Source organism: Simochromis diagramma, unplaced genomic scaffold (genome assembly GCF_900408965.1).
Source record: "Simochromis diagramma unplaced genomic scaffold, fSimDia1.1 OVJJ01000320.1, whole genome shotgun sequence".
Classification (NCBI taxonomy): Eukaryota; Metazoa; Chordata; class Actinopteri; order Cichliformes; family Cichlidae; genus Simochromis; species Simochromis diagramma.
Window position 1 is genome coordinate 894,790 of NW_024386773.1, and position 24,483 is coordinate 919,272.

At 41.0% G+C, this 24,483-nt stretch overlaps 4 protein-coding genes across 6 annotated transcripts; 3 read left to right on the forward strand and 1 right to left on the reverse strand.

The window, feature by feature from the left end:
* The first annotated feature begins 330 nt into the window (after positions 1–330).
* Positions 331–13,459, forward strand: epha2a (eph receptor A2 a). 2 transcript variants are annotated; one of them, XM_040001717.1, is made up of 17 exons: positions 332–576; positions 1,370–1,437; positions 2,928–3,564; positions 7,034–7,189; positions 7,296–7,628; positions 8,025–8,152; positions 8,275–8,452; positions 8,570–8,672; positions 8,947–8,999; positions 9,089–9,214; positions 9,313–9,498; positions 9,586–9,647; positions 10,091–10,300; positions 10,489–10,638; positions 10,899–11,092; positions 11,931–12,086; positions 12,661–12,775. In XM_040001717.1, exons 1-17 carry the CDS (start codon positions 501–503, stop codon positions 12,767–12,769), a joined length of 2,925 nt encoding a protein of 974 aa, XP_039857651.1. In that variant the 5' UTR covers positions 332–500; the 3' UTR covers positions 12,770–12,775. The 2 variants fall into 2 exon arrangements, with proteins under 2 accessions (XP_039857645.1, XP_039857651.1); XM_040001711.1 differs by having other exon boundaries at positions 331–576; positions 9,313–9,647; positions 12,661–13,459.
* A 1,269-nt stretch (positions 13,460–14,728) lies between these two features.
* On the forward strand, positions 14,729–16,555 carry LOC120715045 (heat shock protein beta-7-like). Its single transcript, XM_040001786.1, has 3 exons — positions 14,729–15,714; positions 15,922–16,055; positions 16,379–16,555. The coding sequence occupies exons 1-3, from the start codon at positions 15,636–15,638 to the stop codon at positions 16,511–16,513; spliced, it is 348 nt and encodes a 115-aa protein (XP_039857720.1). The 5' UTR covers positions 14,729–15,635; the 3' UTR covers positions 16,514–16,555.
* A 399-nt stretch (positions 16,556–16,954) lies between these two features.
* cplane2 (ciliogenesis and planar polarity effector 2) lies at positions 16,955–19,612 on the forward strand. Of its 2 annotated transcripts, none has more exons than XM_040001764.1 (5): positions 16,955–17,291; positions 18,364–18,516; positions 18,678–18,802; positions 18,903–19,042; positions 19,241–19,612. In XM_040001764.1, exons 1-5 carry the CDS (start codon positions 17,180–17,182, stop codon positions 19,458–19,460), a joined length of 750 nt encoding a protein of 249 aa, XP_039857698.1. In that variant the 5' UTR covers positions 16,955–17,179; the 3' UTR covers positions 19,461–19,612. The 2 variants fall into 2 exon arrangements, with proteins under 2 accessions (XP_039857698.1, XP_039857707.1); XM_040001773.1 differs by lacking the exon at positions 16,955–17,291 and adding an exon at positions 17,774–17,864.
* A 175-nt stretch (positions 19,613–19,787) lies between these two features.
* Positions 19,788–24,472, reverse strand: si:ch73-15b2.5 (rho guanine nucleotide exchange factor 19). Its single transcript, XM_040001754.1, has 12 exons — positions 24,183–24,472; positions 23,720–23,890; positions 23,576–23,640; positions 23,200–23,474; positions 21,695–21,855; positions 21,454–21,606; positions 21,244–21,373; positions 21,091–21,165; positions 20,756–20,848; positions 20,520–20,668; positions 20,210–20,374; positions 19,788–20,126 (listed from the first exon to the last, which is right to left on the reverse strand). Exons 1-12 carry the CDS (start codon positions 24,311–24,313, stop codon positions 20,081–20,083), a joined length of 1,614 nt encoding a protein of 537 aa, XP_039857688.1. The 5' UTR covers positions 24,314–24,472; the 3' UTR covers positions 19,788–20,080.
* Between the last annotated feature and the right edge of the window lie 11 nt (positions 24,473–24,483).

Here is a 24,483-nt window from a genome sequence, read left to right on the forward strand (position 1 = left end):
TGTAACAATAGGAATAGACACTGAGTTGTAGGATAATTGGTATTGTTAGTATGTGTGTTTGCATATTAATATTTATGTTTATACTTAACACATATATGATCAACAATAATTAAAAAGAAGTGTGCATTTACCCGGCTTTAACGCTGACAGAAACTGAGAGATATAAGCTAGAAACATTATACCGATTAAACCAATATTTAAAGAAGAAGAAGAAGGCGTAATAGTTGAAGAAGAATCTCTCGTTCTCAATGAAACAGGTGCTTCAGACGCCTAGCCCCAAACCCCAAATATGGAAGACTTCCACATTCCAAAGGACAAGGGGGCGGGGCGATGACGCCACCTGTTTCTCAATGGGCTCGAGGGCTGGAGAGCTCGTGCTCAGCCGGTGGAGTGAGGAATTCTGAGAAGTGTCGGCCGAAGGGTGGACGGAGGAGAGAGCGAGCGAGCGAGCGAGAGACTGTAGGATACACGAGCAGGACTTTTAAAAGTTTTATGGAGCTATGGAGCTGCGTGGACTCAACTTATTCTTGTTTTTATTTATTAACCGAGTATTTCTCAGCCTCCAGTCGAAAGAACGTAAGTTACTTTTTCTTTTAAACTACTTTTATAAGAGAATAAAGTTTAGCTCGGCTTTACCGCGTCCCGTGAATCATTCGGCTGGAATTTGAACTCTTTGAGTTTTGTCTTTCATTTTTGTCCTTATCAAGGTTTTATTCTTCATTAAAAATAAATAAATAAAATAGTTTCACTGTAATTTTCTTTGTCAGCCAGCTGTTTAAAATCAAGAGCGATGTCTTTTTGATGTCAGTTCGCTATACGGTTCTGGAAACAAATATATAGATTTTTCAAATCTATTATTACTTTTCTGTTATAGGCCTAAGTTTTATTTTATTTTATTTTATTTTAATAAAAAAAATAAATTCTTATTAGTGATACTGCTAAACCTCGGGGCTAAGGGGCACCTGTTGGACTTTTTAATTCACTTGTGCAGGAGATACATGTATTTCTCTCGTCATGGCAATTTAACTGCCCACGCCTTTCACAGGCATTATTAGCCCTGAATCCTGAACCTGGAGGACACGGTCAATGAAGTCTTGAATCAAGCCGATATGCTGGATTAAACCGTCAGAAAGCATGGCATGTGCCCCCCATAAAGCTGCTGGCCCCCAGAGATCAATGCAGACAATGTTACTGTACATGCAAAAATAAAAGCACAAAGCCAATAACTAATATAAAGACACACAGTTGTCTTTTCCAGCTGGGAATTAAGTTGGTAAAATTAGTTAGACTGCACTTTTTTATTGTGTCTATCTTAATATCAGTTGATTATGTCCCTGTTGTAACAATTTATTCTTGTTTCTTCCTGCAGAAGTATTGCTGGATATGAGAGCTTCGGGATCAGAGTTGGGATGGTTGACATCGCCATATGAGAACGGAGTGAGTATTTATACCTCAGCAGGCATTTTTAAGACTGCAGGTTCATGGATCTAAGCTGCCTTTCGCTTCGCAGAACAACAAGTACACAAGTTTCTCTTCAAGAATTTGAATAACAGAAGGCCTCTCCTTCTCTCACTCTCTCTGCTCATTCAGTCCTCTAAAAAGCTCTCTGGGAGAGGTGGAATGAGTGGCAGCTAGATGAGGTTTGGCACATCTCAGCTTAGTCTTGTGTTAACGCTACCCTTTCATAAAGAACTTATGAATGCAGTTAAAATGTCAAGGCTCAACCTACATTTAAATTTACTGTACCAAAGACAGTTTTACACAATAGCTGCAGCTTGTTTTTCACTCCAAGCCCAAACCATAAAACCAAATTTTAGGATGATTTTTTTCCCTCCCTCTCATGATTCCTTTCTGAATTTAGAGATGACAGAAACAAGATAATGTGTACAATATGAAGAGATGACTAAAAGAAAACACAAAAAATGTGGTCCATATGTGCAGAACCATCCTTCCTGCCTATCTATAGTTCAGTGGCTTTTTGTCTTAAAAAAGCAACAGGACATGGCCGGTTCCACTGTGTGGGCTACGTTTCTTCTCAAAGATCTGAAGATTGTCGCTGTGTTGGATAGGATTTCCCGTTGTCTATTAAAGCTGACGGTTGCCGTGAAACTTTCTCACGCTTAAAAAGTTTATTTTTAATTTGTACCAGGGATGGCTTCTTGTCTTCAACAGTTTGTTTTTTAACCAGCCAGACGTCCTCAGTAATAAGAACTAAATACCTAAAAGTTTGACTGAAAATTTAAGGGATTCAGTGAAGGTACCTAAAGCAGTTCTAAAGTGTTCTTCTAATGTACTGGCACAAATTACCTTTCTCCAAACATTTGCCACCTCTTTTTTTTTTTTTTTTTTTTTCCCCCCAACTGCTCCCAAAGTTGTCTAAGTGGGAGAATTGATTTAGTTCCTGAAACCCATTCCCAGCTGCTAACATATGAGGTGTTGAATTTTAATGGTTAATCTAGGCTTTTAATCCCTCTGCTTCTCTCTCTTAAAAAACTCTTAATAGCTGCCAATTTTGCTGCCATGCCTTAAGCAGGACTCTGCTCATAAAGCTCATTTAGCTGCTGTAAATGTTAGTTGGTGTTCTACAGTAGTGTTTGCTGGATTTATGTCTCACACACATGCAGGCTTGTGCGTTAGTGGAAAACCACACACGTCGTGAGCGCAGCACATGTCCAGGCCAATAATCCTTAAGCGTGGAAAAAAAAGCTCCAGCTCACTTCTGCACTTTTACAAGCTTCTTAGGAAGCATGAAAGAAGAGGTGTCTCATCAATGAAAGTGGTTTTTTTTTTTTTTTTTTTTTTTTGGAAAGAACAAAGCTTCTACTTATTTCCTGAAAAGCTGCCTTTTCTCCTTTCATCATTGTGTGCGACTTTACCCCCTTACACTGATCCCTTTTGCTGTCTCTTTATCTTCTTCTGTTCTGCAGTGGGAAATTGTCCAGACAGTGGTGAATGGCACACTTTTCTACACTTACAGTGTTTGTAGCATAGAGACTACAGAACAGGATAACTGGCTGCGCACGACGTTTATTCAGCGGCGCCCGGGCACAAGCCGTGTCTCTGTGGAGCTCAGTTTTGTCGTGCGAGACTGCAACACTTTTGGTGGTGCATCTGTTGGCTGCAAAGAAACCTTCAACCTATTCATCTCAGAGGCTGATGCTGACGTGGGAACGAACTTCCGTAAAGGACAGTTCCGCAAAGTGGCCACCATTGCTCCCGACGAGGTCACTCAGGGCCGGGTGCTAAAGGTGAACACAGAGACGAAGACTGTGGGGCCGCTGTCAAAGAAAGGCTTCTACCTGGGTTTTCAGGACGTGGGCGCTTGTGTGGCGCTGCTCTCTGTCAGAGTCTACTACAAGACATGCCCATCCACCGTGCAGAGCTTGGCAGTTTTCCCGGAGACGGTGGCAGATGCTCTCAGGGAGGTTGAGGGAGCCTGCGTAGAGAATGCCGTCAGCCAGGCCACCCCGCGCATCTACTGCACAGCTGAGGGTAAATGGGTGGTTCCCATGGTTCAATGCCAATGTCTCGCAGGCTACGAAGCCACAGGAGACTCCTGCCAAGGTAAGCACTGCCAGAAATATGCAACACTCTTGTCTGAGACGTGTTTGTGTTTTTCTGTGAGTTAAAGCAAATGAAACGCCTTCAACCACTTACTTGTCATGGTGGAAATAATGAGTGCACGAGAATGTGAATTGTCTTTGTTTGCTTCGAAGTCTTGTGCAAAAAAAGGCTCCGTATCATACTGTAGGTAAGGTACAGCAGGCAGGGCTGGGCATGGGAAAAAACGGAAGAAACGGATATCCAAACCTGTTTTGTTAAGCTTTTAAGGCAATCAAACATTTCTCCATATCACATTTCGTCACTTTCCCACTGATACCTCATCTTTATTGTCTTTATTTGCTAATGGCACATTATTTCCCCTGCCTTCCACTCAGGTCTCAGGAATGAGGCTTGGGTAAGACATTAGTTTATGGATAGCTCAGTGACTTTAGGTGATAATGTACAGTAAAAGAAGCTGTGGACTTTGGTTGTTTTACTACACTGGAAGCTTTTAAATGCAATTAAGAGTGGAAACTTAAAACATAACAGATTTTTGTTAGCAAAAATTTTTTTTTTCCAATTTAAAAAAACAAAACAAAAAAATGCCTTTCATCAAAATTATATTTCCTTGCAGTGGATATACATAGCTTTTAATCATTTAAGTGTTAAAAAAAACCCCTACATAATTTTTAACCTAAGGAGGTTTTGCCGATTCAACCAAGCCCAGGTAAAGTGTGCAAAAAGTTTGTGGTATGTACTTGGAGAAAGACGGCGTGTGCGTAAAGTCAGTACAAAAACACACAGCTGTGGGGTTCATAGTATTTGTGCTCATGCTGGTCATGCAGAAGTTGGCCTGTGCGTTGGCATTCTGGGGTGTGGTGCACTGGACTGTCTGGAGGAAACGTGGGAGGAGAGAGGCTGCAGAGAGAAAAGGAAGGAGGAAGGGCACGATAGGCTGTGGGGATTTCTGAAAGGAATTCTTTTATCCTGGCGTCACCTACAGAAGTGACTGACTACAGGAAGGGCCGGGTGAATGTGAATGTGTCAGAATGACTACCTTAATGGTCTGTCTTCTCCTCGCAGGAATTTGTTTTGAGCAAGTTGCTAAGGCGACAGGAACCACAGATTACAGGGAAGAGGTTGACACGCCTGTTATAGTTTAGCCTGAGTCAAGCTGCGGTTTATGACTCTTGATGGTCTGAGCCACCTTGCCTGGCAGAGATTGGTTTCATTTTGATTCTTTTCCAAGAAGAGCACATATTAGTCATACCAGGTGACAGAATTAAACGGTCATTAAGATGGCCATCCATCAAAAAATAATTTTTTGAGTGAAAGATCTTTGGATTTTTAACTTCTGGTCATACAAACAATGACATTTAATAGCTGTGAAACATTTTCCACCATTTTTTCACACTATATTAATGAAACAAATAACTGATTGGGAGCTCTTCAAAGCATGAATCTTATTTATGGGTTAGGGAGTTGCAGGAATGTTGCAGCCTGAGCCAAGCACCTGAAACGTTGGCACAAGAAGGCAGGAAATCTTTATGACTGCAACAATTGTTCACGTTTCTTTGTATAAATAAACAATGCTGTAGCTTCTTCTAATATGAAAAAAACAAAAACAAAGCCTTATTCCAGTTTTTTGCAATAACTAGAGAAAATGATATCCTAAGAGGCCTCAAAGTGGCCTCGAAGAGTCCAACTGCTATGGGAAAAGGAAGTAAAGTGAGATGAGGAGGAATGCTGACTGACACAAATAAGCAGGTTGCCCGTGTTTTGAGTCAGAGGGTGGGGAGTGCGCCGACAGTTGGTGTGTGAGGGATGTTAGCTTCGTGGCCGCTTAGTTAGGTGTGGAGTGTAATTTGGTCAAAAGGATTAGTAGAGCAACAGGACAGCTGTTAGCCAATGACATGCTCTTCTTTTTGCTCTTTCATCCGGTTGTTAACACACGCAACGAGCTCCCTAATCCATGTTCCCACTCATTAGAATAATGGGCCGGTACAAAGAGTGAAAAACGGATTCAATTAACAGATGCATCAGTGCGGAACATAAGTCCTTTTCACATGCATGGCAGTCAAAGAGAACCTAGAACAATTGGAAGCACATTTTTCCATCAACAAGTGAAGACAAAAGTTGGGCAAAAGTTTTATTTTTTTCTTAAACTAGCCTTTTTAAACATGAGCAAAACACGTTTTTAAGCCAAAACTGAAATGCTGAAGTACTGACATGAAAATCCGAAAGTTTGCATTAATGATGTTTGTATTCTTGCACGGCACACATGCTGCTATTTGTGAGCTATATAATGAGGAATACAACATATTTATAGCACCACTCTGTCCAATTTCAGAGACAATAGATGAATGGGGCTGGGGTTTCTTTGGTACGTGACAAAGGTCCTGCTGCTCCAGCTCAAGATAAAATGGGCTGGCCTCCTTTTCTTATGCGGAGGGGGGGGGGAAAAAAGCCCCTCAGCTACACCCCCACTGCCGCCAAGTGACTCCCCAGAGAGAACTTCTGTTGGTGCTCCAGACCTTTACCCCATCCCCCATCTTCTATCCATTCATCTCTATCCCTCCTACTCAATCTCAGCCTGCACCTTCGCCTCCAATGCAACAGTAGTTGGGGTGCAAAGGTCCTTCTGCTTTGGCGTCTTCAATCCAGGGTTCACTCAGTTTTTGTTTTGTTTTTTTCTTTGACCACCAGCACAGGAGCCAGATGAAAGACTGCACCACAGGGAGACTGCAGAATCAAACCAGAGACAGGAGCTCTTTCATAGGATAAAATCTATTTTTCTAACAGTGCTCTGAGGGCTTACCTCAGTTAGAAAGTATGTGCATCTGTATCCATGAAAGAGCAAAAAATATTCCTGTCCAGCTCTTCCTCTTTCCTGATTCAGAATGGGTCGCTGTAATTTGTGACTGATGTCGGGGGTTAGCGGAAGGAAGGAAGGAAGAAAGGGAGGAAACATCAGCCTTAGACGGAGTTGCAGTTCTAACCCTGCGCTCTGATTTTTGTCCTGTCTGCATGTTCGTTAACCTCTCATGCCCTGGAAGGCTGTTTATCTATGTGGCGAAATGCCCGCTACAGCATTGCACCAGTGTCCAATGTGCCATTTCCTTTGGCAAGACCGTAAATGTTAACTGCCAGAGAATATGAGCCAGGGGTTCACAGGGGAAGGGAAGATCAGATCACCTGATGGATTTAATGCTGTCATCCGGTTGACACTGGCAGTGCGACCTGAGATTTGGCCTCAAGGCAAAACAGGCGAGTGAAGGCAGATCGTCAGGGAAATCCCTATTCATTCCTCTGGGTACAAAGACTCTGTTATTATGGGTTACTCACAACAAATGCTTCCTGTCGGGTGGAAATGGCTGGTAACACAGAGGGAGCCTTATTGTTTGCATTTTGATCATTCATTCCTTCCTGTGTTTGTCTGATTCATATGTCATGTTTAAACCAACACACACCTTCTCCCCCTCTCACACAGCATGCAAACCAGGGTACTTCAAGCCCTCTGTATCGAACAACTTCTGTCAGGTTTGTCCTGATAACACCAAGCCCTCTGCTTCCGGAGCCAGTGAATGTCTGTGTGAAGAAGGTTTCTTCCGGGCTCCTTCAGACCCTCCTACATCAGCCTGCTCCGGTAAGACCCTGACTCAGATTTTTTTTTTTTTTAATTACTTTTATCACATGTAAAGTATTTTCAAGTATTTTTCTGACTGTTCTGTGTCATTTATTTATTTCCCTAGCTCCACCTAGTGCCCCTCGTGACCTTACCTCCATGACTCTGCCAGGGGAGGGCAAGTTGCAGCTGTTCTGGAGCCCACCACTGGTGACTGGGGGTCGCAGTGACCTTATGTACAGTGTGGTGTGCAAACTCTGTGACGAGGCCTCTTGCATCCCCTGCGGCGAGAAGATCCGCTTTGAGCCAGGACCTACGGACCTGCAGGACCCCACAGTTGTTGTTAGTGACCTGGACTCTCATCTCAACTACACGTTCACTGTAGAGGCTCAAAGTGGCGTGTCGCAGTTCAGTGCCGAGAGGCCCACTGCAACCATCACCACTGCTCTGGACTACACAGGTGAGCTTTTCTTTTTCGAACATTGGCTTTATATGATTATTGTTTTGGGGCTGTATGTGTGGCAACCACTGTTGTATGGTAAACACTGCAATGTGACATATTCTGTAATATTAATGACCTATTCCCAGAAAGTCATCTTTCATATATCTTCTGAGAGCAGGGGTATCCAGGTTCCTAAACCGAAGAGTAGGGTTAAAAGAGTGACAAACTTTGGAGCTATTTTCATGTAATATCAGAGCTATAAATTAAAGGGTTTTGCAAAAGACAGACTCAATCCAGAGAGAGGACTTCAGTCTGACCCACTGAATCCCAGAGGCTTTCATCTCCACATGTCCTTTCCAAAGACTATGATTAGTCACTAACCATTATTTTGCTTTCTGTCTCGCCAACCGTTAGATCCCCCCAAGGTGACGGAGATCCATCTGGATGATCGCAGCCCCACCAGTCTGTCTCTGTCCTGGACTCCTACTCGCCGACCTCCAGCCCACATCAATCATCGCTATGAGCTTATGTACCGCAGAAAAGTACGATGGAGAGCTTTGGGCTCTTTTGTTTTTTTTCCCCTCCTTTTTTCAAAATCGAGGCTGTTTTTTCATTTCAAATTCTAATCCATTTTCCTTTCTTTTTTTTTTTTTTTAATTTGTAGGACGACAGTACCGAGGGTGATGTGACCACCTACAAAGTCCTAATTTTGGACAAAAGCTTTGTGCAGATTTATGGTCTCATCCCAGCCACTACTTACACATTCAGGGTCCATGCTCTGGGCCCCGAAGGCAACCCTGGCAGCTACAGTGCCGACCATGAGTTTAATACTTTTCCATTAGGTACCAGCAGCCTTAAAATCTACAGTAGCCAAAACAGTTTCTCAAACATCTCTCTATACATGTGTATATTTTAATTACTTGAGTTGATACAGGTCTGTATTTCTGTCATTTTTACAGCTGAGCCTCAGTTTGGGAACAAGCCCACCATGGTGATGGTAGCTGTATTCGGAGTAGCGGTTATTCTGCTTGTTGTGGTGGCTGGCCTGCTGCTGCGTAAACGGTTGGTAACTGTACACTTCATATCCACGGTCAATGTGTGTGTCATTCAGATAAATATTATCTACAGCCATGCAAACTGTGTGATTATGTGCCACAAGTTCAAGTAAATGAAGGATACTCTGGCATGACAGCTCAGGGAGAGGTTATGAGTAATAGCTGGTGCTGCTATTGAATACACCCTTTGTCTTTGTCAGCTCAAGCTGACCTGCAATTGTTTAAAAAGCCACTCTGTATTCTACCTAGTCCTCTGGTGATTAATCTTGTTTTCCTCTCAGGCGACTGAACGCTCGCAGGCGAGGAGGACCCGAGGATCCCTACTTTTCAACAGGTTAGCAAAGCTCAGCTGCAGTAAGAGTCAGAAAGTAGGTTGACTATTGAAACTGTAGGCTTATTTTTTGATTATGATCTTCTCACCAGATCAACATAAACCTCTCAAGACGTACATTGATCCACATACCTATGAGGACCCTAATATTGCCATCCACAAGTTTGTCACTGAAATTGACCCCAGTGTGATCGGCAAACAAAAAGTCATCGGTGTAGGTGAGTAGGTGTTTTCAAATCTCCTTCATTCCTTCACTTTTATGAACTCTCAGATCGGACTTTCTAACATTTCCAACTGCTGTTTGACTGCCAATCAGGAGAGTTTGGGGAAGTGTTTCGGGGTGTAATGAAGATTCCCGGGAGAGGCGAGGTGCCTGTAGCAATCAAGACCCTCAAGCCAGGCTACTCGGAGAAACAGAGGCAGGACTTCTTGAGTGAGGCCACCATCATGGGTCAATTCTCACACCCGAATATCATCCACCTGGAGGGAGTTATCACCAAATGTGAGTCAATGTTCTCAAAAGCTGACATATCTGTTAACTTCTTGTACTCATTTCCTCCATTAAACATATTTGTGTTTATATTCTCAGTTAAACATGCCATGATAGTGACTGAATACATGGAGAACGGAGCTCTCGACACATATCTGAAGGTAGGTGCATGCTAGGGGAAAAATAGCTTCATTATTTAATCATCACTTTCTAATCTTTCTGTTCTCAGAAAATGTACTTAAGGGTTAAGATAAACATTTCTGGCACCTTTCTGTGTTCAAGTTGAAATTAATTGAACTTTGTTATATTGGATTATATATATATATATATATATATATATATATATATATATATATATATATATATATATATATATATATAAAATGAATTTGGCTCAAGCCTGACTCACTTTCATGTACAAACAGTATACACAGTACAAAGAATAACAGACAAATGAAACTACAACATTTTTTTTATCTATGCTCTTATGTTATATCATCCGGCTCTTTCCACGTTTTGTTTCATTCCTCTACATTTCCCCAGTAAAAACAAGAATGACAAAGAAAAAAACAATAATATCGCAATTATTTTTTGTTTATTTTAGGGCCGTGATGGAGAGATTCCTCCGTACCAACTTGTGGGAATGCTGCGTGGAATAGCCGCTGGCATGAAATACCTCTCTGACATGAACTATGTCCACCGTGACCTGGCAGCAAGAAACGTTCTGGTCAACAGCAACCTGGAGTGTAAGGTGTCTGACTTCGGATTGTCACGTGTGCTGGAAGATGATGCTGAGGGCACCTACACAACCAGAGTAAGTCTAACAGCTACATTTCACAATGCAAACGTAGCAAAAGAGAGTTAAACTGGATTTTTTTGGTCTAGTAAGAAATGCCTTATTGTTAACTCTATTTCCACTCTTAAGTATCCAGACTGTCAGCATGTCCTGTTTCCACTCTTTTCACCCATTAAATATGATTTGTTAATGTTTTTTTCTGTCAGGGAGGTAAAATCCCCATCCGCTGGACTGCGCCAGAGGCCATCGCATACAGGAAGTTCACCTCGGCCAGCGACGTGTGGAGCTTTGGTATTGTCATGTGGGAAGTCATGGCATTTGGAGAACGACCCTACTGGGACATGAGCAACCACGAGGTATGTTTCATTTGTCACTTTTCGTGGAGATGAGGGATTGTTTTGGCCTGTGAGGGTCAAACTTTAATGTATATTAGCAGTGAGAGTCTGCGTGAGCTATGCGGTGATAGAAAGTTGCCAGACATCCAGTGTAGTCTCCAACCGTCCTCTTCAAATCTGTTAAATACTGTTAATGTCAACATATGAGCACAGCAGTTTATTGTAGCAATGGCAGGCAGTGGTCTATGATTAATCTAACCACTGCCTTCACTCCTTCCCAGGTCATGAAGGCTATCAACGAGAACTTCAGGCTTCCTGCTCCAATGGATTGCCCATCCGCTATCTACCAGCTCATGCTCCAGTGTTGGCTGCACGAACGCTTAAAGCGACCTCGCTTCTTAGACATCGTCAACTTTCTGGACAAACTTCTCAAAAGCCCAGAATCCTTAAAGACCATCGCAGACTTTGACCCACGGTATGAACACAATAAATAACAGGGAGGAATGTGCCTTCCATCTTTTTTTTTAATTTTTTTTTTTATCTTTAAACAAAAACAGGGGGAAGTGTAACACGTTGCTTTACATCTTGTTTATTTGATCTGTACAAATACAGATAGGTGCATGCATGAGTGGAATTATTCCTTGGCAAGAAACAATGAGTCTCTGCTGGTTGTTATCCAATTATTTTCTTCTGATAAGTAGTTCTTCATAAAACTACTGATCTTGTTTTTACATCTCCAAAAATTCAAACCATTTGGGGAAAGTGTTAAAAGAAAGTGATTATGCTAACTTCCAACTTCATAGTTTTTAGTAGCTTTTAATTGCTCACAGTGCAAAATAATCCTTAATTATGTTATACCGGGCCTTAGTGCAGATCCTCAGTTCACCTATTGTCCTAAACAAGCCAGCTTTTCTTCTGATTGGCTGCTCCTCATAAATGGTGCTTAAACAACAGCTCACAGCCAAAGCAGTGTGCCTGAGCTGACCACATTAAGGATATTTGCTATCAGTGAAATTGGTACAAAGGTCAATGGAAAATACTCTGTGAAACCGAGCCTGAACTTTCAGCACAGAGGGATTGGTTGGACGCTATTTGAAACTGTGGCCTATGTTTAATATAGAAAGCATCACAGGCCATATTTAGAGAGAATAAAGAGACTGTAGTGGATTGTAAAGTTACACAACTCACAGCTTGTAAGTGGACTTTAAAACAATAAAGCAGGTTGTTTCCTGTTCAAACATCATCACACGTACTCAGCTTGCATAAACACACTGTTAATGATGAGTAATCCAACTACATTTTGTTCCTCTCAGCGTCTCCATCCGGCTGCCCAGCACCAGCGGCGGCGACGGTACCATGTTCAGGTCGGTACCCGAGTGGCTGGAATCCATCAAAATGAGCCAGTACAAGGAAAGCTTCGCTCGCGCTGGGATAACGACCATGGAGCAGGTGCTCGCTTTGAGACATGAGTAAGTGCACACATGGCACAAGTGCAGCCTCCGTCATGCTGTACTAACTTATCCGGCACCGTTGCACATTTTTTCAGTGACACAGAGAAAGTGTCCGACTGTCAGCCAGAACATTTGTTAACCAGCGTGCGAATGCATGAGCACTCTGCTCCCCCTCTGCCACTCATGTCATTCCACTCATTCTCTGCTGCTGTTACTTCTGCATGAGTGGCTCACAGGCATTTTTTTTTTTCTGAAATATGCCCCATAGCCCTGTCAGATAAACCCAAGTAACCATTTAATGACAACATCGCTTTAAACAAACCATTTTAAACCCATTTGAAATAATAAACAATAATGGTTTGGTTCATTTGTACATATTTTTTGTGTAGGTACAACTTTTATATTACCCTTAAGCCACCTATATGAACTGTCTTTGCCTTTTAAAGGAGTTAAAACACCCTGAAAGTGTGTTCACATACACCACCGCTCTGCTGTTTGTTTGTTTGTTTGTTTGTTTGTTTGTTTGTTTGTTTTGTTTTGTTTTTTGTCGTTTCAATCCTGTGTTCACGAGATACTTATGTGTCATTTTCAGAGACATCAGGAACATCGGAGTGAGGCTGCCTGGTCACATGAAGCGGATAGCATACAGCATCCTGGGCCTGAAAGACGAGACGAGCTCCCTCAGCGTGTTCGCCGTGTGATCTAAGCATTCCTTCAAATCAAAGTGCACTGACCGACCATGCCATTTCACTCACGGAAGACAAGGACTGAAGTGGAGGGGCTGGAACTGAGCTACACTACAGCAGTGTGGTATGACTGAAAGGGACCCTCAGAGAGGACTCAAAATGAGACCATTCATGTACTTAATAAGAGAAAAGTAATTTATCTTTATATAAATATAAAAGTGTTTATAATGTCGAACATAAGCAAGTTATGCAATGCAGTAAATAAAATGATATAAATGAGGGTCAAATGTGGGATAATGTGAGAATGCTCGGCCCTGCATTTCCTGAAAGACTGAAATATCTAAGGCTCTTCAATGATAAAGAGCGACTTCTTCGAAGCACTCAGCATCCTGCCGGTGATTCTGAATCCTTAAATTTGTTTTGTTTACTTCTTGTGATCAGTGAGACTTTCTTTTAAATTAGGAATTGTTATTCCTCTCAGGGCAAAGAATCACATTCTTATGGTTTGTTTTTTGTTTTTTTAGTTGGTCTCTGTGTCACACCACGCATCTCTTTGTTTTGTTTACATTACGTCTTAATACAAATGTTCATTTTTTTATTTATTATTTATTTTGTATTTATGTCAATTGTTACATGACAGATAACTCTGATCTTGTGCACAGGTGGTGTATTTCGTGTTTAAATAAAATCAGAGTTGCCTTGTAACTGTATCGCTTTCTTGTATTGGGCAGCAGTGAACATGTGTTTTTAGACTCATGGCTGTAGTGATGGCAAGTGTGACAGTCCGCTAAAATAGCTCAACACCAAGCTGGATGGATTGGCATGAAAGCTGATTCAAACGACTGTGGTCCCCTGGCAATGAATCACCTGCCTTTTTTTTTTTTTGCTTTTTTTTTTTTTTTTTTTTTAAAAAAGCAACACAAGCAGGTTGACATTTGTGGGTCAGACAGACGGTTTCAATAACTTCCAGATGGATGACCATGCACATAGTCTTCGGAAACTTTGATCATCAGCTGAACTTTCAACTAGTGCTATCATTAAGTAAAACAAAAAAAGCTCTCCATCAGCCTCAGCTGTACTACTTTGTAGTTACAAGAACATATTAAATTACATTAATACATAACACCTAAAAGTAAAAGGCCATGTTTTAAAAACATAAGAACATACAAACTCTGCAAAAAGAGGTCCCAGTTGGCCAAAAGATTCAAACCCAGAACCTTCTTGCTGTGTGGAGCAGCACTAACCATTGCACCACCATGTCGTCCATATAATAGTGTCTCTCTATGCAAAGTATGCAGAAATTTTCTTTGAACTTGAGCGTTGTCTCCATTGCAATGATCTTTCCATACTATCCCAATCTCCACGTGTTGTGATAATCTGTTTCTGGAAACCTGAAGCTCAATCAAAATCTATCCTAATCTGCTGTCTGTTCAATCTAAGATGTATTCACTGCTACAGATGTGCTTACATTAAACACACTTCATATTTTAAGGCCTGCTACGATGTAGGGTTTGAAGTTGGATGGTGGCTCTGACATGCTGTGACATGCAGGCAGATGAGCTGCTGTGATAACCCTTAAAGGGAGCAGCCAAAAGAAGATACTTCATACTTGTTCATATTTGTCTTATTCCATTAGCTCTGCAACAACAGAGAGTGTGAATCAAACCTTCAGTCTCCTTTTCAAAAGGCAAAAGCATCATCATTATGCATTGCAGCTAATAGTTGCTCTGTTTCTAGACTACACTCAGTAATAGCATGTCACACAAGTGTGCTACACAAAAACTGAGGGCATGGTGTGATGGACTCGCACACAAGAATTTCACTCACATGTACTGTACCAGTGTACCTGCACATGTGATGTGACAATAAAAGTGATTTGATTTATTCAGTTTTTGCAGTGCTTTAACAATCCAACACCATAATTTCTTCACTATATTATGGAAATCATACTAAAAAAACCAAGAAAAGTAAAAGATAGTGGCTTACAAATTACAATGTCTTATTAAATAGTGTTGGGGACAGGTTGAGTTGTCCTAGTTCTTAATTATTTCAGAGCAGAGCGGTGCACAGGCACACATATTCAGACCAGGCTCTTAGGCCTATCTAAAGGCCTAAGGCTCAGTGGCCTTACTTACTTTAGCAAATGCACATGCCCCTCTAAAAGGCTTTACACAGGGTAACATCCCAACATGGACCCAACATGATATGAACCAATAAATTAGTTTATGATCAAACCAGCTTTTATCAGTGTGTTTTGCTTTTCAATCGCCGGTACAGCCTCACAGAGCTTGTTTTGCCGTGTTTGTCATGCAGATGGAATTGATAAGGCTTCGTTACTTTGGCAAGGTGGGGCAAAATGTCACACTTACTCATGAGTGTGCTCCTTCATACCCACAGCTGTGATTAATCACCCCTCTGCTCAGTTTAACTGGAAACTCATTGACACTGGGTCTTTTGTGTCAAATCCCCCTTACACATCCTTAAAATGAGCACAGTTAAATTATAAATTATGAAAGATAACGTGACCTTTGTGGCTTAAAGTTAAGACTGGCAGCTCACACAATGATAATTATTATAATTATAGTATATTGCTTCACACAGAAACATCTCCGCACCCCTTTCTCACACATAGACACAAAGACTCACATGGACCCCAGTCATGGGTGCGGCTAAAAATGTCAGACCCCCTTGACAACAGTTCAACAACAGTTCTGACACATTAAATATCTACAATTGGTGTCATGTTCCAGTCCAGCTGGATCATTAAGGGACCAAACCACAGCCACAGCCACACCCGGTGGTACACACAATTTCCCAGTAGCCTATAAAAGACACAGTGCATGATGGTAAAGGTTTTAAGACAGACAAAGGAGAATTTACTATGGAGAAAAATGGGAGAAATTTCTCTGAGGATTCAGGATTGCTAAATCAGCACAGCACCAGAGAACACAAATTTACAGGTCAGCTGGACAAAAACAGACACAGATATACTTTAATATATATATATATATATATATATATATATATATATATATATATATATATATATATATATATATTTATAGCACTGCAGGGAACATATTAGCTAAAGAAAAAACTAAATCAATATGTATCAAAATTTTGTGGATTTTATTTTAAAATCTCTATTATATAAATGACTATTTCAGATCATTTACAGCCTACAGGAAAGGTGCAGATCACTGGAGACATTTTTCAGTTCACTCTTGATGTGAGTGAATTTTCTCCAGAGGATGTCATCATTACATCCTCCAACAACCTAATAGAGGTGCATGCAGAAAAGGTGAGCCCTGCAGTCAGGCTGGTGTAAAATCAGATGTTATCTGTGACAGTAACTTAACTGATGGCCTGAGTTATATTATTAAGTTATATTATTCATTTATTTAAATGAAATTAAAGCAATGCACTGGCTTTAGTTGTTTGATTGTGTGTTAAATTTTAGAACTATTTGTCTTCTTTTGTTGTGAAACAATACACTTTTGATTCAGGACCTGAAATTTGGATTTATATCTTTTGCTGTCTCTATGGTGTTTTCTTTGAATTTGATGGCTTGATGGTTTAACTTCCTGCTTTGTTCTGTTCTCATAACCTGTTTTTGCCGTGCAGCTGGGTGAAGATGGAACAGTCACAAATACTTTTTCCCACCAGTGCAAACTGCCATCTGATGTGGACCCCTTAACTTTGAGCATGTCCATGGCGAGCGGTGGGCTCCTGACTGTCAGGGCTCACAGAGTGTGTTAGTGTATAATTTCTGTGCATTTCAATTAAAACACATCAAGCCTCGTTTTATTTGAACTGTCTTCTTTGCTCCGTTGTATTTTGCCTGCTGTAACCTCAACATTAAGTGACTTACAAATAGAGTTCGATGGAGTTTAGCGACCTCAAGTGTCCGGGGGAAGGACTGGGGGAAAGTTTTTTTTTTTTTAGAATGTAACATTTATTTTCAAATGGGAAGGAAATATACCGAAACATATAGTTGTTGAAATAAATGCAAACAAGAGTAAGTAACTTTATCATATTAAAAAATATCAACTGTAAAATATCCAACGAAAAACTATGTTGAATTATTTCATCTACAACGGAATAAAGCAAATAAAAGAAGTAGTAAAGAGTATTTACGAGTAAACCTGAAGGCAACACCACAATTTGAGGGAAGTGACGACATAGGTTGTCAAGGGACGCTTTAGTTTACGGAAGTTTTTACATTTTGCGGACAGCGGTTGTTATAATTTATATTTATGGGTTTTTGTGATTGATGTGGATGCTTTAAATGTTTTATTACTGCAGTTCAAGTCTGTAACAAGACAACGTTTAAAAAAATATCCTCTGGCCCAGACGGGAACCGACTTTTGGCCTTTTTAAGCGACAAACCCGAGCTCTGTGTGATGCTGTAGCTTTGTAACCGACATGGCAAAGGTTCCTCCCCCAGGATCAGTCGTAGTCGCAGACTGGCATCGATATAAAGACAGTAAAGAGTATTTCAGCAAAATCCTCCACAAGAAGAGACGGAGAAACTTTGGTAATGTCAGCTAAATAGATACGTTTCCAAATTACAACAGTTTTGTCTTTTTTTCTCCCCCAGGGGACCTTACGCACTCATATGTAAAGAAAAAAAAAGTATAAGTATTCAGAAATACCACAAATTCTTCTTGCAGCTGATTTATTGCGACTGAGACTACTTGAAGTGCAGCCACTCATCAGACAAATGCAAAAACGTTTGTAGGCAGTATCTGTTTCTCACTGGAAATCAGCTATAAAAAGTAGCTAGCGAATAAATGTGCCTTTATATCAAACCTCAACATTATAAGGGTTTTTATGAAGTACAAACTCCCTATTTGTTGTTGTTTGTGGAGGATAAAAACCCAGAATAATTTATAAATAGATTAAAGCAACCCACGGGGCTGTAAAATATTGGATTAAAACATATTGGGGACGATATTTTTAGCTGCACCATTTCTCGGTGAACAATCAGCTGCGGCAAATTGGCGGTTTTATGCATACATTGCTAAGTAGGCACCAGTGTGACAGAGTGAAATATGAACCATGGACAGTATGGGTACCTATGAGGACAGAGACAGCCACAAGCCTTAAGGTGGGACTGGGATCACATCAGGGAAAGTCTCTGGGCCCCTTCCTGTTTGCAGTTGTGATGGACAGACTGAGTCTCTGTGGATTATGATGTTTGCAGATTACAAGATACACTTGGGGTGTGCTGAGAAGACATGGCAGCATTTTAAATCATGGATTTATGACACGCAAGGAGATAAACAGGGGAGAGAATGATGCCATCGTGGCATCTTTAGTTTAGTTTACTAAGATCTCCATTAGCTGCAGCATTGCTATTCTTCCTGGGGTCACTTGTGATAGAAATGCCAAAATCTGGCCACACGTAGCACAAGTAGTCAGGGACATGCTCCACCCTCTGGTTTGGTTTGAAAGTTCTTCTTGATGTCCAGAGATGACCAAAAGTGCTGGAATTTCCTCCACGGTCACTCACTGGATGTTAATGGGGTGCTTTTAAAGACATATTCTATTATCCTGACTCAGGTGTGCAATTTCTTTCAGTGGTCCTTTTAAAATGTGTTTTTCAGGCCTTTTGGAGTCTCCAGTGATGCCTCCACATGTAGCTGTGGACACAGTTCATTATAAGATCTTCATCTCTGGTAAGAGCGGAGTTGGGAAAACTGCTATTGCTGCACGTCTTGCAGGCATGAATATTCCCAGCATGCACCATGAAACCACAGGTAAGCCATTCACACTGCTGGTGTAAAAACACATTTTTAACTAGATTATGTAGAACTAAGTGTGAGCCTTTTTTTTTTTTTTTAAAGTAGTTTACAAAGTTTCAAAAAGTTAAGAGGCTGACAATGTCACTAATATTCTTTGTCATCTTTTGTTGCTTAAGGCATTGAGACAACAGTGGTGTATTGGCCAGTGAAGCTAAAAGAAAGCAGCAGAGTGCTTTTCTTCCGTTTTCAGCTGTGGGACTGTGGAGAGAACGCCTTACGCAGATTTGACCATTTGCTTCCAGTATGAATGAGATAAAGCAAAGACTAAAACTATTATTCTAGATGTGGAAAACAAACAAACAGATTTCTGTGTTTTGTCTGATCTCCTTTCTCTCTTCCAGTCCTGCAGGGAGCAAGTGGATGCGGTCCTCTTACTATTCTCCTTCACAGACAGGACATCATTTGATGATCTGCCAAATCAGCTCGCCAAATGGTCCGAGCCATCTGTCAGGCGTGTTGTGAAAATGGTGGTTGGCACCAAGTATCCTTTTATCTTCCTTACAAATAGTTGGAAACGCCAATCAGAAGTAATCATCCACTTTTCTATGGGATCATCTGTGGTTCTACAAGACCAGGAGGCACAACTTTGAAGTGCCAAAACCCCCCAAAAAAAAAACTAAGACGAGTCTGTGGCACAAACACACTCTTTACATAAACATATCCTTAATGTTTCCTTCAGATTCGACCTTTTCATGCACTGTGATGTGGCAGAGAGAGATATAAGGGACTTCCAGGAGACATGGGGTATCCCGGTACTGCGTACAGGCGGGGAGGTCACAGACGGGCTGGGCGACGTAGCCTCGCTCCTCAACTGCCTTGCAGAAAACCTGTGGCATCAGGACTGCGTTACAGCTGGCTCAGCCAGCCACCATTCACAGGAGACAGTGACTCTGCTTTAAAAATGAACGTTGTTTTAAACAGCCTGGACTGAACCAGAGATGAGGGTGCTCACCTCTGAATGGGGCTCATGTTGAGATGATGATACTACATTACTTGGCTCCAAATTATGTATTCTAAAAAAACAAAACAAAAACAAAAAAAAACAAAAACAGTAATACTTAATAAAAATAAAGTCCAATACTAAAAAAAACTGAAAAGAAAGTTTTGGATTATTAATATCACCTCAAAACATCTTTTGGTGAGAGGATATAAAATGCCACTATGGCATGGTGAGCATATTAAATATTTTGTCCGATTGTCATGTTACACACTTGTACTCCAGAAAGTGAATTAGAAATCATTTTATTATTAATTAAAGTAAACCGTACACTACTTAAAAATTAATTGGTATTTTAAAGTAAGTCAGAAACAACAAAAACGTCTGTAGCGATGATCTAGCTCATCGTGAGGTTAGTGGACGTTTGAACACAAAGCGCACTGAGTGCATCTTCACCAAGAACAGTGCAGAGCGTAGACTGAACCACTGATGAACCTTAAAAAGTGAACAAGTTAACATTGTTTCAGTTGTCAGTTACATGGAGCCAAGTTTCGTCTTTAAAGTTTAAAAGCTGCTAAAAGGTCAGTGTCTCGATGACAGCGCCTTCATCCATGCCTCTTTCTCCGACCTGTAATTTAAAAGAAGGCCATCAGATGGTGAGGGGGACTCCAACAGTGGATGTAAGGACTTACAGATTTTATTAACTCTTGCCTTGTGTCTGTAGCAATTATCATTGCAGTCGGATGTCCTGTTTGAGTTTTAGAGAGATGTAGCAGGAAGGAGCATGAGGGCAGACCCAGGACTTCAGTCTTCACAGACTGAACGCTCACGTGTTCTGGGAATTGAGCATGGTCCATTACTTTAAAGCGCTCATCTCTGAAAGGGATGGGGGGGGGGGGGGAGTAAGATTAGAAGCACATTTCCAATGTGGATCATAAAGATCCTATTTTTTGTTGACTTGCAGCAACTTGGACTGTACAGAGACTAAAAAGTTTGATTGCTAGGATTGCTAGTCAAATACTTTTTCATAGAGACGATCAAAAGGTCATTGAAGAGGTGGAGGTAGACGCCAACGAATGACATTCTTAAGTTATAAGTGCTCTCCTTGGTCAGCTGTTTCAGGGCTCCGTGGTGCACCAGGAAACGCTTGCTTGTGACCAGAGGAAGTGACTGGATGGATGAAGAAGACTCACTCTGTTACTGCTGCAGGTTAAAGAAGACCACTTTGTAGTCTATTAAAAACATTTGTGTCATCACCTTAACTTTTCCGAAATCCAGCAGCATTTCGAGGCAGACCAGCTCCTCAATCTGTTTCATTTTTCGGACCCCCTTGTCACACTCTGTCACTATCTGGGGTCAGAGTAGTGCAGTTGTAGAAGAATTAGGCAGAATTTTCACTTAAATAAAAAAAAGCTGTCAATACTGAAGTGCAGAAATTGTGTTGCAAGTAAAAATTGCATTCAGATTGGCAAGCATAACATTTTTTTTTTTTTTTTTTTTTTTAAAAACAAGTATAAACTAGCAGAAAATGGAAAGTGAATCTTTTTCTCTCGCCTGTCTTGGCATGAGTGTACAGATCTGAAAAGCATTACCTCATGAATGGCGTCTATTGCTTTTTTAAGGTTTGAAACTGAGTCAGAGTCCGGCTCAGACAGTTTCAGGATGCTCTGAAATGAAAGAAAACAGAAACCTTAGCTAATGGAGCAAAAATCTGTTTAACAGTTCAAATCTCATCAGACGTTTACCTCCAGCAGAAGCTTGATGCGAGTAATTCTCTGGAAGGGAAGGACGAGGAAGGACTTGAGGGTCTTTCTTTGACACACCGGGTCACTCTCGAGTTTCTTCAGGGTATACAGAAAAATTCTGTTGTGCTGCCTTGAAAAGGGAACATTTAACAGTTTGCATTGCGAGGTGTTGAGAATGTATTTGTATTCTGAAATACAGAGTACACTTACAGCTTTTCGTTGATAAGGGCTTCTTGGTACATCATATTTGTCACATACGGCACATAGAGAGTCTGGAAATGTTTGCAGTGCTGGAGGACGACGTCGCCAACCTGAGGGATCAACACGTTCTCTCCCAGTCGGCTTTCCAAATCCGTAAGAAACCTAAAAAGACACCAGGAGCCCAACTAAGTTAAAACATCAGGACAACCTGCCCATATATACAACAAGGTGCTACGTGTGGAGCTCTCACTTTTCACTGGCCACCATCACGTGTTGAATTTTGGAAAACAAAATGTGATGTTCCGTTTGAGACAGAGTCTGCTTGAGTTCCTGCGACTTATAAAAGTGATTTACGGCCACGCCGAGGCTCCTTAGGTAAGATGCTTCTGAGCCGATGAGCTCGAACATGGTCTTTAGAGGAAGAAAAGGAGGTGGGGGGTTATTGGCAGTCAAACAAAATTTAGACTGCTTTATCTACAACGAAGGTAATAGTGTTTCAAAATACCAACCATGTCAACAAATTCCATAAAAACCAGAAAGAGCAGCTCCTGTTGCCATACAATTAAATCCTGATGTCAGCACAATATTTTTTAAGCACTCAAATGAACTGAAAGGAATTACCTAAAAATCCAAAATATACCTATAAAAGGACCTCTTTTTGCAGTTCCCCTTATTTTAATTTCCTGGTAATAGTTCTTAACCATTGCTGTGGATTAATTGAGCTCACTCTGGTTTTCCAGTTTGAGCGGCCTGTTTAAGGTCACTGCAAAGCATCTCAATCTGATTTAAGCCCAGACTTTGACTACGCTGATTCAAACCTTTGATGCTTCTTTCTGGACATGAACTGATGGCTGGACATTCTCCTTCAGGATTTTCTGGAAGTCTTTAGAATTCATGAAGATTTTGGAATTATTCCAGAAGATACCTGAATTAAAAAGTTCAGTTCAGGATCATCAAAATGTTTTTGGCAAATGTGAGATGAGCCTTTGTGTTTTCTTGGGGGTCCGCAGTGTTTTTGTTTTGCCTTGGAATTCTTTCATGGATGTCATTTTTGCCCATTCTTTCTTATTGCTGAATCATGAACATTGACCTTTAAGGAGACAATTGAAACCTGCAGTTCTTTAGATGTTATGGGTTCTTTTGTGGCCTCTTAGAGGAGTTGAAGCGCTCTCGGAGTAATTTTGGAAGGTTGACCACTTCTGGTAGGTTCACCACTGCTCCAAGTTTTTACCATATATGGATATTGGCTCACTCTGTGATTTGCTGGAGTCCCAAAGCCCTTAGAAGTGGCTTTGTAATCCATTCCAGATGTCGGTTTTTTTAGTTTGTGGCCTGACATGCTGCTTTTTGAGATCTTTCATCTTATTTCACTATAAATCAGTTTAAGTAATTTCTTGATTCATCAGGTCTGGCAGTAATAAAGTCTAAGATGTGGCTAGCGAAACTGAATTAAGGTTTCCACAAAAAGGGTGGTGAACACAATTCATGAGTTCACAAATGGAATTACTTAATTACTTTTTTACAGGACTGTACATTTGCAGTCAAACATACGCTATACAGGTAAAGACTGAAATGTTGCGATCGAACAAACTTGATGCAGGCATATTTAACTTCATTAAAGATCCTAAGAGCAATATGAACACTTATGCGCTGCTTCATGAGTGTAATTATAATGTACCTTCCAGTTTAGTTAAATTGCATGCATCATCTCTAATACATGAAACAGCTTTTTGTTTTTTTACATTTTTTGCACACCTCTTGAATGCGAATCTCTCTGGCTGTCAAGCTGCTGAGTAGACCAGATGCCTTCACCTCATCCAGGTCTTGCCAGAGTGTACTTGGAGTCACCCTAATAGGCTGAGATCGAGGAGTTGCATGACGAGCGCTTCGCTGAGGGCTTTCAGCACGAGTCATCGGTGTCTGCAGGCTTTGCAGATACTTGGGAGTTATCAGTTCAGACAACAAACCGTCTTTGAGTCTGTGGAGATCATCTTTCATTGTCTGCAGACAGTAATCCTGATACAGTGGGACTGCAGAGCAGAATGAGAAAGACAAAAACAGCTTTACAAAAATTACGCTTTAAAATTTAAATGTGATGATGATGATACCTTAAGAAGAAGGTTAAACTTACAAATATGAATGTACTTCGACTGGAATCGTTCACTCTGCAATTCCTCCCCAATCACATTCTCTTCTCTGGATTTATTAAGAAGGCCACATGCAGTTAGCTATAAAATATTTTTGCCAAAGTTAAGGGATCCCCACCTCATCTTACCCTTCTTTGCTTTTATCCGGATCACACTGTGCGGACGAGCTTGAGTTATCTTCCTGAAGTCCAGGTGGCAAGAAGATTTTCAATTTGGGCGCTGCCAAATGATTTTTTTTCAAATCCCATGTGCGCCTTAAAGCCACCAATCTGAGAGCTGGAGATATGTCTAAGGGAAAACTGTGACAGGATGAAAGATTTTATAGTTCTGGATAAAAAGGCTCACCTGTTTTGTACTCATTTTAGATTAAAGAAAATCTCATACATGGGGCCAGTTCCCCCATTGCATCAATTTGACTTAAAATGATGAAAACTTTAAAAATTTGAACAGGAAACTCATTATGACTCTATACTTCACTACATTTGCATTTACTGCATTTGAAATTGAGATGCATTTAGTCATAATGAAGCAGTTTATAGCCATAAGTTTTTTTAAAAACCATTGGCATCTTTCAGGGGCTGAGGTCCTTACCTGCAATTCTCAGGCTTGTTTAAAGACCCGCTGCCTCCATCAAGGCCTCCAGTCTGCTCTGCCCTGCTGTTTTCCAGAGAAAAGCCCTGACAGAGCATCTCTCTCCCCTCTGTGGTTGGTGACTGAGACATTAATTACTCAGTAGATGACTTCTAAACTAGTGTATGTTTGTAATGGTTTTTCTCACTGTGGGTGTCAGCTGTAGTCTGGAACTGATCTTTTACTAAACCCTGTCCGATGTGGGTGGATCCTTCCTGTGTCCCACAGCCAATCAGACTACACAGTTTGAGTTACCTGCAGT